Source organism: Bubalus kerabau, chromosome 23 (assembly GCF_029407905.1).
Source record: "Bubalus kerabau isolate K-KA32 ecotype Philippines breed swamp buffalo chromosome 23, PCC_UOA_SB_1v2, whole genome shotgun sequence".
NCBI classification, from domain to species: Eukaryota; Metazoa; Chordata; class Mammalia; order Artiodactyla; family Bovidae; genus Bubalus; species Bubalus kerabau.
In genome coordinates this window covers 30,672,798-30,687,356 of record NC_073646.1, presented here as the reverse complement: position 1 = coordinate 30,687,356, position 14,559 = coordinate 30,672,798, and the positions used below count along the sequence as shown (strand labels likewise).

Genomic DNA, 14,559 nt, shown 5'->3' with positions numbered 1-14,559 from the left:
GACTGAAATGAGAGACTCAGAATGCGGGGCAGAAAAGATGGCCCTTTTGACTTTGAATATGTGGACTGTGAGGTGGTGGCCTGATGTTTCCATGGGCAGACTGGCAGGTGTAGAAATGATGTCATGTGTAGTCTTTAAACTATAGGCATCTTTAGAGCCCCAGGAGGGAGCGGCTCACCAGGAGAGGGACAGCAAAGTCTGAAAGAGGATTCGGAACAGGTCTTTGGGGGGAGTGCTCATACCAAGGGAGCACAGAGGAGAGCTGGTGGATGGGAACCCAGACAGAGGGTCTTCAGTGTCTGGGATACAGTGAGAGGCAGGAGGGCGGGAGCAACAGGCAGAAACCAACCTTGGATTTGACGACAGGGAACATCCATTTGGTTTCAAGCTATTTATCATCGTCTTAGATTTGAATCATAAAAATGGATTTCTTCTGATTACCACTGTCTAATACCAGCTGGCTGCCGAGACCAGACTAGGCACGCTGCACGTGTTATATTGCACTTTCCGTTCTTCTAGCATTTTGGCACATTTTATCCTCACAACAGTCCTATGAAGTTAGGTGTTCTTACTGGAATCAAAGGGCCCGAGGTTACACGATAGTCAGTGATGGAGGCAGGATTTGAACTCAGCTCTTGCTGGCACCAACACTCTCCTGTTTCCCCTTTCTGCCTGCCTCTCCCCTCTCCTTTTCTAAACTTGTCATCTCTGACACACCATTACCCAGAACACTGAGTACAAAGGGGAGTACAAAAGGGATTTTGTCATGAAATACAAGAGAAGAGAAGATCCTGCTTCTCAGTACCGGAGACAGCAACGATGGACTTTGGTTTCGGAGGGCAGGCTTTGCAGCCCTGCCTCCTGGCTTGTGGTCTTGCTTACACGCGATGGCTGGAGGGGAGGGTGGCTTCACTTGTGTGTGCTGGGAAAGACATGCAGACGGTACATCCCAGAGGGCTTCCCAGGTGGTGCTAGCGGTCAAGAGCCCGTCTGTCAGTGCAGGAGACATAAGAAACACGGGTTCGATCCCTGGGTCAGGAAGACGCCCTGGAGGAGGGCATGGCAACCCACTCCGGAATTCTTGCCTGGAGAAGCCCATGGACAGAGGAGCCTGGCGGGCTGCAGCCCATAGGATTGCAGAGAGTTGGAGATGACTGAAGTGACTGAGCACACACACACATCCCAGACTGGAACATCAGAAAATCCCCAAAGGAAAGAGAAAACCCACAGGAGGCTCACAGTGCACACCTCCCAAGGGGCAGCAGATTCGAGGCTGAGAAGCCAGCAGCCGACTGAGAACGCTTTTCATCTTCTCTGCCGAGACTGGATGGGCCCCAGAACCTTGGGCAGTGCTTACACGGACACGGGCTGGAATAGAGACTAAAGAATGTCTACATGTTTTGTGCTTTACAAGGATTAACAGTTTTAAAAATCTTTATTGACTTGTTACAATATTGCCTCTGTTTTATGTTCTGAATTTTTGGCCCCAAGGCATGAGGATCTTATCTCCCCAACCAGGGATTGAACCCACACTCCATGCATTAGAAGATGAAGTCTCAACCACCAGACAACCAGGGAAGTCCCTGCATGGACTAACATGCAATATAACTCACTTATTTTAACGTAATTCACAAAGCCGACTGAAAGTATACAATCCAGTGGTTTAGTTCATTCAGATGGTTGTACAATCTGCTCTACTATCTAGTCCTAGAAGATTTTCATCACTCCTCAAAGGAACCCATGACCCAATAGTATTGATATTCACTCTCCCTCCCTTCCTTCCTCGCCCATGCCTCTAGCAATCCCGAATCTACTTTCTGTCTGTATGGGCGTGCCTATTCTATACACTTCATATAACAAGGATCATCCAGGCCACCATCACCAAATCCACAAATAAATGCTGGAGAGGGTGTGAATAAAAGGGAACCCTCTTGCACTGTTGGTGGGAATGTAAATTGATACAGCCACTGTGGAGAAAAGTATGGAGGTTCCTTAAGAAATATTAAAAATGGAACTACCATTTAACCAGGCAATTCCACTCCTGCACATATACCTAGAGAAAACCATAATTCAAACAAAAATACACGCACCTCAATGCTCACTGTAGTACTATTTACAATAGCGAGGACATGGAAGCAACCTAAATGTCCATCAACAGAGAATGGATAAAGAAGATGTGTTATATATACACACACACACACACACACACACAATGGAATATCACTCAGCCACAAAAAGGAATGAAACCGTGTCATCTACAGAGACATGGGTGGACCAAGAGACTGTCATATAGAGTGAAGTAAGTCAGAAAGAGAAAAATATATAGTAATGTATATATGTGGAAACTAGAAAAATGAGGCTCTTCATTTTGAGTAGTTTCTTATCTGAGCGTCTCCTCATACTTTCCTTTATTCAATAAGAAATCAGGGAAGCTCAACTTATACTCCACCAAAACTGACTTCGGACCTACCACTCAATTGTCTGTATTAACAGGGCTAAGTCCAGTCTCTGCACAGGGATGCCACAGGACATCAGCCTGGTGGAGGTTTGGGCAAATTGCCCACCAGATCCTAACCCACACATGTATTAGACACTTCTTTCCCAGGCTTCTCATTCAGGATATTTTGCTTAATATTTTGTTCGATGATTTTACAGACAGACTTTCCCACTATCCTGATTTACCTTCTCATACCTGAGGGTGGCCCCGATTTACCCTTTCCCACCCATAAACAAATCTTTTATCAAAGAAGGAAAAAGAGAGACTGTTCAAAATGTGGTCCTTTGTGACTAACTCCTTTCACTTAGCATGTCTCTAAGATTCACCCATGATGTCATGTGAATCAGTAGTCTATTCTTGCTACAGCTGAATAACATTCCACTGCTTGGATACAATAGATCTTGTTTGTCCTTTCATCAGATTTCGGACTTCTGAGTTGTTTCCACTTTTTGGCTGTTACATGAAGAGCCATGCTGTGAATATTTGTATACAAGTTTTTGTGTGAACATCTGTTTTCTGCTCTGGCAGATAAACCTAGTGAGACTTCTGGGTAAGACTGTAATTTCATGGTTAACTCTTTGAGGAACTGCTATACTGTTTTCCAGAATGGCTGTACCATTTGATATTTCTTCCAGCAATGCAGGATGGTTCCAATCTCTCCATATCTTTGCCAACACTTGTTACTGTCTGTCTTTCTTATTAGAACCATTGCAGTGGGTGTGAAGTGGTATCTCATTCATGTTTTGATCGGATTTCTCTAATGACTAATGATGCTGAGCATCTTTCTGTGTGTTTATTTAGATCATTCATCCATTTTGAGTTAATATTTGTGTATGGTTTGTGCAATTTCCTTCTGTTGCTTGTGGATATCCACTTTTCCTAGCACCATTTGTTTACATGAACACTTTCAATCCTCATATCCACCTCATGATAGTGATGTATCATCCCTACTGTACAGATGGGTAAACTGAGGTGCAGAGTGGTTAAATAACTGGCCCAAAGTTTCCCTGGTGGTTCAGATGGTAAAGAATCTGCTTGCAATATGGGAGACCTGGGTTTGATCCCTGGGTCGGGAAGATCCCCTGGAGGAGTAAATGGCAACCCACCCCAGTATTCTTGCCTGGAGAATTCCACAGACAGTACAAGTCCATGGGATCACAAAGAGTCAGACACGGCTGAGCGACTAACACTTGCATTATTTCAAGGTCATCTAGTCAGTGGCAGAGACTGCATTAGAGTCAGAGGGTTTGGGTCCAAGCCCAGGTTGTCTGGTCTCCTTTAAATGTAGGGGCCTGGACCTCCCTGGCGGCACAGTGGGTAAGAATCTGCCTGTCAATGCAGGGGACAGGGGTTCAATCGCTGGTCCAGGAAGACTCCATGTGCAGCTAAAAAGCCCAGGGGCCACAACTACCGAGCTCGCATGCTGCAACCACTGAGGCCCAGGCACCCACGGCCTGTGCTCTGTAACAGGAAAAGCCACTGCAACGAGAAGTCCGCTCACCGCAACTGGAGAGCGGCCCCTGCTCACTGCAGCCAGAGCAAAGCCCGCTCAGCAATGAAGAGCCAGCGCAGCCAAAAATAAATATATTTTTAAATAAAATAAGCATGGGCACCTGTAGGCAGGAGTAAGAAGATCCCATCACCCAAGGACTGCAGGAGGGACGGCTCTAGTTCCATTCAGAAGACCTGGAATGCCGGGCAGCCAGACTCCCTGCGGCAACAGGGTGAGAACCGGCTGCAACCTGACCACTGGGGCTTTTGGCAGGGGACGTGGACCCACCAGAAACCTCTTCTGCCAGCTCTGCCTGTGGGCCACTCTGTGGCCCGAGGGCTGGGAGTATGATGTGTCTGTAGCCTGGGTTGGGGTTGCAAGGGAGGCCCCAGGGCACACACAACAGCCCCGCAAAGCTGGCGACTTGAGAAAGGAGATGTCCCCCTGTGACAAGGCACCTGGGACTTGAGAGGACCCACCAGGAGCAAAGTCCATTTAGAGCCACGGAAGGTCAAAGAAACACACCTGAGAGTCTGCGGATAAAGAGCCAGGCTGCCCCACCAGGCTGCTCCAGGGCTGTTGCCGGAGACAGGAGGAAAGCAACTTGCCCAGATCACCCTCACGTGTGTCTCCCTCCTTACTGTCATCAATAACCATCTGAGAAGCTGCTGCCGGCCCATGGACTGGATGCTGCCAGAAGGTCCATCTCCCCAGGACTGGGCCCTGGTATGGCTTTGGGCCCCCGGGGAGCTGGAAGCCAGCTTGAGGGTCACGTTCAACCTTGTCAGGACAGTCGGCCCTTCTTCATCCTTGATGCTCCCTTAGATACCAGGCGGACTCTTCCACACACACATACAGGGGGTCCTGGGAGCCTCATCCCTCCTGGTGGGGGTTCGAGGCAGTGGCTCCCCTGGAATGCTTGGCCCTGGCACCTGCTCCACCACTTACTAGATTTGTGACTTTTGGCCTCAGTGTGCTTTCCTCATCTGTAAAATGGGGAGAATAACTGCATACCCCAGAGAGGACTGTGGTCTGGATTAAGTCAGGAGTGCATATGAAGCGCTGGATACAATGCCGACATGGGAAAGGTGCTGAATGCACGTTAGCTGTTCTTACTGCTGCTATAATGTACAATGCTAGGCATTCTGTTCCAGGTGTGAAGGGCGCTGAATACCGCCAGCTCAGCATTCCTGCTGCTAACCTCGATCTCTCCACCCACCTGTGTCCCTGGAGTGCCCAGCAGTCTACACTCTTGCAGCAAACTGCTTTGCCGTTTGTCAAGTTCATCCATAAGGCTCTTTCACAGACGAGCTTCTGGATCCCCAGGCTTCATTCACGAGGCACCAAACTACAGTTGTCGGGAAATGCCACAGGTCTGGGGCCGAAGCAGGATGGCCGGGGAGGTGGGTGTCAGAGTCCAGCCCAGCGAGTGGTTCCCTCCTGTGGGCCCCTGTCTATGGCTTTCACAGGACAGAGTTTAGATGAAGATGCACCATCCAGTCCTCAAGACTGCATGAAGCAGCCCGTGGGTTCCTGGAGGTCTTCAAAATCCCCCTGTTCAGCCCCAACCCAGGCCGACCAGAGGACCCCTCGCAGAGCAGCCCTGGGGTTTTCCCTGTTCATTCCTTCTCAGAGGTATTTCAATGAGAATCAGTGCTTTCAAATTTCCACCTGTTTGTGGCTGAGTTTTACTAAACACACCTGTTTGGGCTTGATTTTTTTTAGTTTTTTTATACTGTCGTCAGAGTAAAGAGTCTGCACCCTCCAAATGGGTCAAGGATTTCCCTGGTGGTGCAGTGGATAAGAATCCACTGCCGGTGAAGGGGACGCAGATTCGATCCCTGGTCCCACATGCTGCAACTAAACCCCGGTGCCACACTCACTGAGGCTGTGCTCTAGAGCCCACAAGCCACAACTCCTGCAGCCCGTATGCTCTAGGGCCTGCGAGCCACAACTCCTGAGCCCGTGTGCAGCAGCTACTGAAGCCTGCTCACCCTGGAGCCTGTGCTCTGCAGTAAGAGAAGCTCCTGCAAAGAGAAGCCTCTGCACCACCACAGAGTGGCCCCCGTTCATCGCAACTAGAGAAGGCCCCGAACAAAGCAACGAAGACCCAGTGCAGCCAAAAATAAAGACATTTTTTAAAAGCCTTTAAAAGATGGGTCAAGATACTCATTGAGAAACCATCGTGTCATCCGCGTCATCCCCACAAGTTCTTCCCAATCGTGACAACTGCCCATCACCCTCTCTCTCTCTCCCCCTCAGTCCCTCCAGGAGCTCAGGTAGATTGAAGAGCAGGCCAGGCATGAAGATGGCCCACCAGGAGGCAGGGCTGAGCTTCCTCATTGGAGCACTCTGGGTGTAAGTCGGGGTTGGCCATTACTGGCTGTGACTCTGGGCAATTTCCCCCAGCTCCCTGTACCTGTTTCCCTCCATCTGTGTGATGAGCTCTGTCATTCTGGCTTAGAGGTTCCTGCAGGAGTATACAACCAGGGTCTGGCATGTAGCTGCCAGGTAACGGGACACTGTTGTTTTTAATTATCATTATTTTTTTTTTTTAAACTAACACAGTGGAAAATCTGCAGTTCCTCAAAAAGTTAAAGATAGAATTATCACTTGATCCAGCGACGGCTCTCTTGGGAAAGTAGCCCAAGGAAATGAAACATGTTCACACAAGGCCTCGTACACAAATGTGCACGATAGCACTGTTAGCAACAAAGAGCAGAAACAGCTCTAACGCTGATTGGATAAACAAAAGGTAGTATACCCTCACAACGGAATAATGTTTGGCCATAAAGGGTGAAGTACTGACACACGCTACAACATGGATGGAAACATGATACTAATAAAAGAAGCTGAGGGAATTTCCTGGCAGTCCAGTGGTTAGCCTTCTGAGCGCTCACTGCTGAGGGTGCGAGTTCGATCCCTGGTCAGGAACTAAGATCACACATGCAGTGTGGTGCAGCCAGAGAAAGAAAAAAGTTAAAGAAGCTGACACAAAAGGCCAAGTGTTGTGTGAGGCTATTTGTACGAAATGTCCAGAATAAGCAGACCCGTAAGGACGGAAAGCAGATTAGTGGTGCCAGGGCTGGGGGGCGGGGGAGGTGGAATTGGAGCGGTTAATGGGTACAGGGCCTCCTTCTGCAGTGGTGGGAATGTTCTGGAACCAGGTGACGGTTGTGATGGCCGCACAGCGTTGTGAATGTACTAAGCGTCACTCATGACAGGTTTTACATTACACGTATTTTACCATAACAAAAAACAGAAAAAGAAACGAGGAGGAGACGATGCTGTCCTCCTCCTCACAGCCTTCTGCTCTCTTATCCCTGGACCCACCCCAGGGCTGGGCGTGAGGGCAGGGGCTGAACCTTGAGGAAAAGCAGAGGTGGGGGCATGGTCTTTTCCAAGCGTGGTTCTCCCAGGGAGCTGCCCCTCCGTCTGTCCCCGTTGCCCCCAGCCTCCTCCTCTGGGCGGAGGAGCGACACGCGAGACACTTCCTCTGTCAGTCCCTGCCAGCCCCCCACCCTCTTGTTCTCACACATGAGTGCACTTTCTTGAGAAAATACTTGAAAACATTGTAACCGATAAGGGGTCAATATTCAAAATATCAATATATAAAACAGTTCATACAATTCAACATACAAAAGAAACCTGATGAAAAAAATGGCCGGAAGACTTGAGTAGACATTGTCCCAAAGACACACAGACGGTTGGTCAACAGGCACATGAAAAGATCCTCAACATCGCTAAGCCGAGAAATGCAAATCAAAAGCACAGTGAGATAACCCCTCACACCTGTCTTATCAAAAAGGCACAAGAGACAGCTGTCGGCAAAGATGTGAAGCAAAGGGAGCCCTTACACATTATTGGTGGGAATGTAAATTGGTGTAGCCACTGTGGAAAACGGTATGGAGATTCCTTAACAAACTAAAAATAGAACCACCATTTGACCCAGCAATTCCACTCCTGGGTATATATGCAAACGCAAGCACTAATTCAAAAAGATGCACGCACCCCAAAGTTCATAGCTATTATTTACAATAGTCAATATATGGGAACAACCCAAGTGTCTATCAACAGATAAAGATGTGGCAGATATACACAGTGGAATATTTCTTGGCCATAAAAAAAGAATGAAATTTTGCCTTTTGTAGCGATATGGATGGATTTAGAGGGCATTACTCTTCATGAAATAAGTTAGAGAAAGACAAAAAGTGTATGATAAATCACTTACATGTGGAAACTACAATATATTATAGACTAGTGAATAAAATGAAAAAGAAAGAGACTCACAGATATAGACAGAAAACTAGTGGTTACCAGTGGGGAGAGGGGCAAGATGGGCTAAGAGGTAAAAACCACTATGTATAAAATTAATAAGCTACAAGGATATACTGTACAACACAGGGAATATAGCCAATATTTCATAACTATAAAAGGGGTAAAAACCTTTAAATGTTGTGAATTACTACATTGTACCCCTGAAACTTATACTGTCAATCAACAATTTTGTTGTTGTTCAGTCACTCAGCTGTGCCTGGCTCTTTGCCGATACCATGGACTGTAGCCCACCAGGCTCCTCTGTCCATTTCCCAGGCAACAATACTGGAGTGGGTAGCCATTCCCTTCTCCATGGGACCTTCCCAACCCAGGCATGGAACCCACATCTCCTGCATTGGCAGGCGGATTCTTCACCACTGAGCAACCAGGGAAGCCCCCAAATCAACAATACCTCAGTTTATAAACAGGGGAAGAAAAGAGCACTTACAAAAAAAATTTGGAGGCCTTACCTCTGAGACTCCATGAGCTTGGACAGAGAGGAGGCAGTGAGCTGGAACTTCACACGAAGCTGCTGAGGCCGGTCCTTAGGTGGCTGGAGATGCAGACACGGAACAAGGAAGCGGCCGGTGGTGGCCACCAGAGGGTCAGCTGATTCCTGGATACTGCTCAAATCGGCTTTTTCAACCAACAGGAGGATAAACGGGGTCCTGGGCTCTTGATCCCGTTCCAGATTTGGGGAAGTAGCTCCATTCTTCTGACCGTGACCGCCTCCCTCCCCACACGAAGCCGTTTGAAGGGAAGTGTGAGGAGACAAAGGGGACGAGCTTGGGAGGAGTGTCGTGGTCCACAGGAGCACCTCGGTTCAGGAGACGTGCAGTCCCTTCCTGAGGCTCCTGCCTAGGTTATCTCCAGAGCTGGTACCAACAGCTGCTTGTTTCTCTTTGTTTAAGTCACACCAGGACCCCTGACTTCACAAGAATTATTCTAACTTTCTGTCCAGTAACGTGGGCTAGAGCGATGGGTACCACCCCAGCCAGAACGGATGCCGGGCAGTGCAGCCGCCTGGCCTCCACGCCGGGACCCCCGAGGCCCCGCCCCACCAGTGGAACCCTGGGTAATCGCGTCATAACTGTGGCTATGAAAGACTTGCAGGTGCTCCAAGCCGCACAGAACCTCAACAGTAAGATTTTTGCCTGCATTGATCCCTTGAAACTTGGAAGTCAGTTGCATCTACTTAGAGCTTCGAGCTAGTTAAGACTGGCCAGGACATCCGTCCCTCTAACTGGGCATGCCCGAATGCCCAGTGACCTTTTCACCTCAGAGCAACAAAAGCTCTGTCCTCAGATCATGCTAAGCCTCAATTTTGAACGTGCGGACACCTGGAGCTTGGTTACACCTGTGCAGAACGAGGATGACCACACCTTTTCCCAATCACCTATCCCCACGCTCCCCACACCTTAGACCACCCTGCTTCTTTATCATTTATCCTTGAGCTTCTCGCCTTTGGGAAGGCACATCTGAGATTTCTCATCTTCTCCCTTGGCTACTTTGTGAATAAATCCTCTCTTTGTTGCAGACATGGGCGTGTCAGCGTTTTGACTTGGGCAAAAGGAGCCTGGTTCTGGACCACAGCCTCTTACCTCCCTGCCTTCTTCTGTCCTTGCTCTGCTCATGTCAGCCCAGAAAACCTGTGTGTGTCCACCCATGGCCCCCTCGTCTGTCTGCATCTCTTTCCACTTGTCATTCCTAAACCTTTCCTCAAAGCTTCCTGCTTCAACAGATACATTTTAACTATCTTATTTTTAAGAGTGGTCTCCTCTAGACTTTCTTTTGTTTGTGATCTCCCTCCAGCTCCTGCATGTTGATGAAATAAAATTCATATTTTATGAGAAGACAAGAAAAATTTAAATATAACATTTTTCTCTGCCTGTTTGGGCCTCCTCCCTTCCCTTTAATGTGCCTCTCTATTCACCAGACCTCCTTTGAAGATAACATTCCTTCTTAATCTCACAAAGGGTCACAACTCCTTGGGAGATAACCCTCCTTCTCAATTTCTGAAGGAGCCACAATGAACCACTACTTGCTCTATCCCTATAGATCTGGATGGTGTAAACCATCAATAATATAGCACTAAATAGGAACTTCCCTGGTGGTCTGGTGGTTAAGAATTTGCCTGCCAATGCAGGGGATATGGATTATGATCCCTGGTCCAGGAAGATCCATATGTCTCAGGGCAACTAAGTCCATGCTCCACAACCTATGTGCCACAACGAAGACCCAGTGCAGCCAAAAATAAACAAGTAATAATAATAAAAATAAAAATACTTATAAATATATATATAATTGAATATACAGTCCTCTATCTAAAAAACTAGAGCTCTCTTCAAGAAAATTAGAGATACCAAGGGAACGTTTCATACAAAGATGGGCACAATAAAGGACAGAAATGGTATGGACCTAACAGAAGCAGAAGATATTAAGAAGAGGTGGCAAGAATACACAGAAGAGCTATACAAAAAAGATCTTCATGCCCCAGATAATCACGATGGTGTGATCACTCACTGAGAGCCAGACATCCTGGAGTGTGAAGTCAAGTGGGCCTTAGGAAGCATCACTATGAACAAAGCTAATGGAGGTGATGGAATTCCAGTTGAGCTATTTCAAATCCTAAAAGACGATGCTGTGAAAGAGCTGTGCTCAATATGCCAGTAAATCTGGAAAACTCAGCAGTGGCCACAGGACTGGAAAAAGTCATTCTTCATTCCAATCCCAAAGAAAGGCAATGTCAAAGAATGTTAAAACTACCGCACAATTGCACTCATCTCACACACTAGGAAAGTAATGCTCAAAATTCTCCCAGCTGGGCTTCAACAGTACGTGAACCATGAATTTCCAGATGTTCAAGCTGGATTTAGAAAAGGCAGAGGAATCAGAGATCAAATTGCCAACATCCGTTGGATCATCAGAAAAGCATTAGGGTTCCAGAAAAACATCTACTTCTCCTTTAATGAACTATGCCAAAGGCTTTGACTGTGTGGATCACAGCAGACTGTGGAGAATTCTTCAAGAGATGGGAATACCAAACCACTTGACCTGCCTCCTGAGAAATCTGTTTGCAGATCAGGAGGCAACAGTTAGAACTGGACATGGAACAACAGACTGATTCCAAAACGGGAAAGGAGTACGTCAAGGCTGTATATTGTCACCCTGCTTATTTAACTTATATGCAGAGTACATCATGAGAAACTCTGGGCTGGATGAAGCACAAACGGATTAAGATTGAAAGAAAGTGAAAGTGAAGTCACTCAGTCGTGTCTGACTCTTTGTGACCCCATGGACTGTACCTTATCAGGCTCCTCCGTCCATGGGATTTTCCAGGCAAGAGTGCTGGAGTGGATTGCCATTTCCTTCTCCAGGGGATCTTCCCGACCCAGGAATCGAACCCGGGTCTCCCACTTTGCAGGCAGACGCTTTACCATCTGAGCCACCAGGGAAGCCAGGGAATTAAGATTGCTGGGAGAAATATCAATAACCTCAGATATGCAAATGACACCACCCTTATGGCAGAAAGTGAAGAAGAACTAAAGAGCCTCCTGATGAAAGTGAAAGAGGAGAGTGAAAAGGTTGGCTTGAAACTCAACATTCAGAAAACTATGGTCATGGCATCTGGTCCCAACACTTCATGGCACATAGATGGGGAAACAATGGAAACAGTGAGAGACTATTTTTGGGGGTTCCAAAATCACTGCAGATAGTGACTGCAGCCATGAAATTAAAAGACGCTTGCTCCTTGGAAGAAACGTTATGACCAAATTGGACAGCTTATTAAAAAGCAGAGACATTAATTTGCCAACAAAGGTTCATCTCCTCAAAGCTATGGTTTTTTTCAGTAGTCATGTATGGATGTGAAAGTAGGGATATAAAGAAAGGTGAGCACCAAAGAATTGATGCTTTTGAAGTGTGGTGTTGGAGAAGACTTGCGAGTCCCTTGGACAGCAAGAAGATCCAACCCGTCCATCCTAAAGGAAATCAGTCCTGAATATTCATTGGAAGGACTGATGCTGAAGCTGAAACTCCAATACTATGGCCACCTGATGCAAAGAACTGACTCATTGGAAAAGACCCTGATGCTGGGAAAGATTGAAGGTGGGAGGAGAAGGGGACGACAGAGGATTAGATGGTTGGATGGCATCACCGACTGAATGGACATGAGTGTGAGTAAGCTCTGGGAGTTGGTGATGGACAGGGAGGCCTGACGTAACTGTGCTCTGACCTCTAATGGGCAGAACAGTTCTTGGAACTTTTTGAAAGGCTGTTCTTGGCTTATAATCCTCAGTTTGGCTCAAATAAAATTTTCCATTTCTTTCTTATATTGACTGATTAATGTTTTCACTGACAGTATTTAGAAGATGATCAACTATTTGGGACAATCACAACAAGAATACCAGAGCCTGTGTCCCTGGTTGGCGGAGAACTTTCATCATCTTTTCATTCATCAAGTACCTGTCATGAGTGGTCCCCCCACCAGGCTCTGGGCCACAAGGACCAAGACAAATGAACCTTAACACCTACCCTCAGGGCTTGTGCTGTGCTAATCACTTCAGTCCTGTCCAACTCTTTGAGACCCTATTGTAGCCCTCGAGGTTCCTCTGTCCAGAGGATTATCCAGGCAAGAATACTGGAGTGGATTGCCATGCCCACCTCCTGACGCAGAGATCAAACCCATGTCTCTTACATCTCCTGCACTGGCAGTCAGGTTCTTTACCACGAGTGCCACCTGGGAAGTCCACTTTCAGGGCTTAGAGTCTAGCAAATAAAGTTTTTAGTGAAATGATAAAGATGAAATCAGTGGGTATCTTCTACATGCCTGGAATTGTGCAGAACACTTCATGTAAATTAATTTAACCCTCTAACAATCCTCTGACATTGGAACTGTTTTTAGTCCTCATTTTATATATGATAAAACTGAGGCCCAGGGCACTGCAGTATCTTTGCTGAGTTCACATGGGACATATGTGGCCATAGTCAGCTCCCTGATCTAGGCCATTGTGTTAGATTATCTATCTCCCCAAGGGATATTTCTAGCCCTTTCCAGGGGGCACTGGACCCACTGGGTATCAGGTCTCAGCTTTGAGCGCCCCTCCTCAGACAATACTTGGGGACATCTACCATATTCTTTCAGGAATGCTCTTGGTGTTCACTAATTCATTCCCAAGAGGCTTTCTGACCATCTCCATGGGATGAAGACACACAATGGGGTTTCTGAGAAGAAACCAAAGGATTACTTCCATCTCACACTTCCCAGCTGCCTCAGCTTGGTTTTCACGTCATCATGGAATCTTGGAAGACATGTACTGATTTGATAAACTTGGCAAAGGAGTCTGACAATCTGGTGGGAGTCCAAATGACCACATGTTTCCAACCGTGGGGAAGCTACCAAACCTTCTATATCATGATTGTCTCCTGGGGCTCAGTCTCGGCTGACTCTTTGAGACCCCATGGACTGCAGTCCATCATGCTCCTCTGTCCATGGAATTTTCCAGGCAAGACTAGTGGAGTGGGTTGGCATTTCCTACTCCTACATTTGGATTCCTACATTTGGATCCTGGGATGAGGACAGCGACCTCTGCTCTTGGGAATTCAGCAAGGAAACGTTGTATCTACGAGGAGTACAGCCGCTCTGGGCACGGACCTTGGTTTGACAGGGCCAGCTTGGTGTCCCAATAACAGCCCTCCAACAATAGGAAACACTCAGACACTTAGCTATGAAAATGCATGTGCTCATGGCTGCTGCTTCTGACTCCCACGGATTTGACACATCGAAGTACTTTGCAAACTAGATTGTTCGAGGCTCAGAGAGATTGTGAAAGTCATTATTCACATCACACAACCGCATTTGCTCTCCATTAATCACAGTTTTCGCCTTTCAACGCCCCAAGACAGACTCAAGATGTGTGAACACTGGTAGGACGTGAGCAGATGTGAACTAGAAACAGCACGTCGTCTTGGGTAGAGTTAGGATGGTTGGGGCGAACACTCCTTGCTGGGTCATCCCCATGCACTCAATGCCTGGGTCAAACTTTTTTTCAACTCTCAAGTGGGAGATTAGATGAGATCTAAAATTATTATCATTGTAATTTTTCAGTGAAAAAGCTCCCAGGGTTCTTTCATGATAAGACAACTTTGGGAGATCCTGGATGTATCCCTTCTGAAGCTTATATTGAGGGGCATAAAATCTCACGCTCTCGGCCACCCCTGAGGAGTAGTGATGGAACCCATGACACAGTCGTTA

At 47.1% G+C, this 14,559-nt stretch overlaps 1 protein-coding gene across 3 annotated transcripts; it reads left to right on the top strand.

Moving 5' to 3' along the window:
- Window positions 1-4,562: 4,562 nt before the first annotated feature.
- Window positions 4,563-6,886, top strand: LOC129638190 (uncharacterized). Of its 3 annotated transcripts, none has more exons than XR_008707721.1 (3): window positions 4,563-4,715; window positions 5,144-5,624; window positions 5,715-6,886. XR_008707721.1 is itself a non-coding variant. In XM_055562780.1 (3 exons), the coding sequence occupies exons 1-3, from the start codon at window positions 5,044-5,046 to the stop codon at window positions 5,737-5,739; spliced, it is 510 nt and encodes a 169-aa protein (XP_055418755.1). In that variant the 5' UTR covers window positions 4,945-5,043; the 3' UTR covers window positions 5,740-6,886. The 3 variants fall into 3 exon arrangements, 2 of the variants coding, with proteins under 2 accessions (XP_055418755.1, XP_055418754.1); XM_055562780.1 differs by lacking the exon at window positions 4,563-4,715 and having other exon boundaries at window positions 4,945-5,362; window positions 5,459-5,624; XM_055562779.1 differs by lacking the exon at window positions 4,563-4,715 and having other exon boundaries at window positions 4,945-5,624.
- Window positions 6,887-14,559: the final 7,673 nt, after the last annotated feature.

Excerpts from the sequence above, each read along its gene's own strand:
- LOC129638190 (XM_055562779.1), top strand. The coding sequence starts at position 5,044 with ATGAAGCGCTGGATACAATGCCGACATGGGAAAGGTGCTGAATGCACG. Across the intron at positions 5,625-5,714 it reads CTGTTCATTCCTTCTCAGAG|TTTTTTTATACTGTCGTCAG; the intron begins GTATTTCAATGA and ends GATTTTTTTTAG.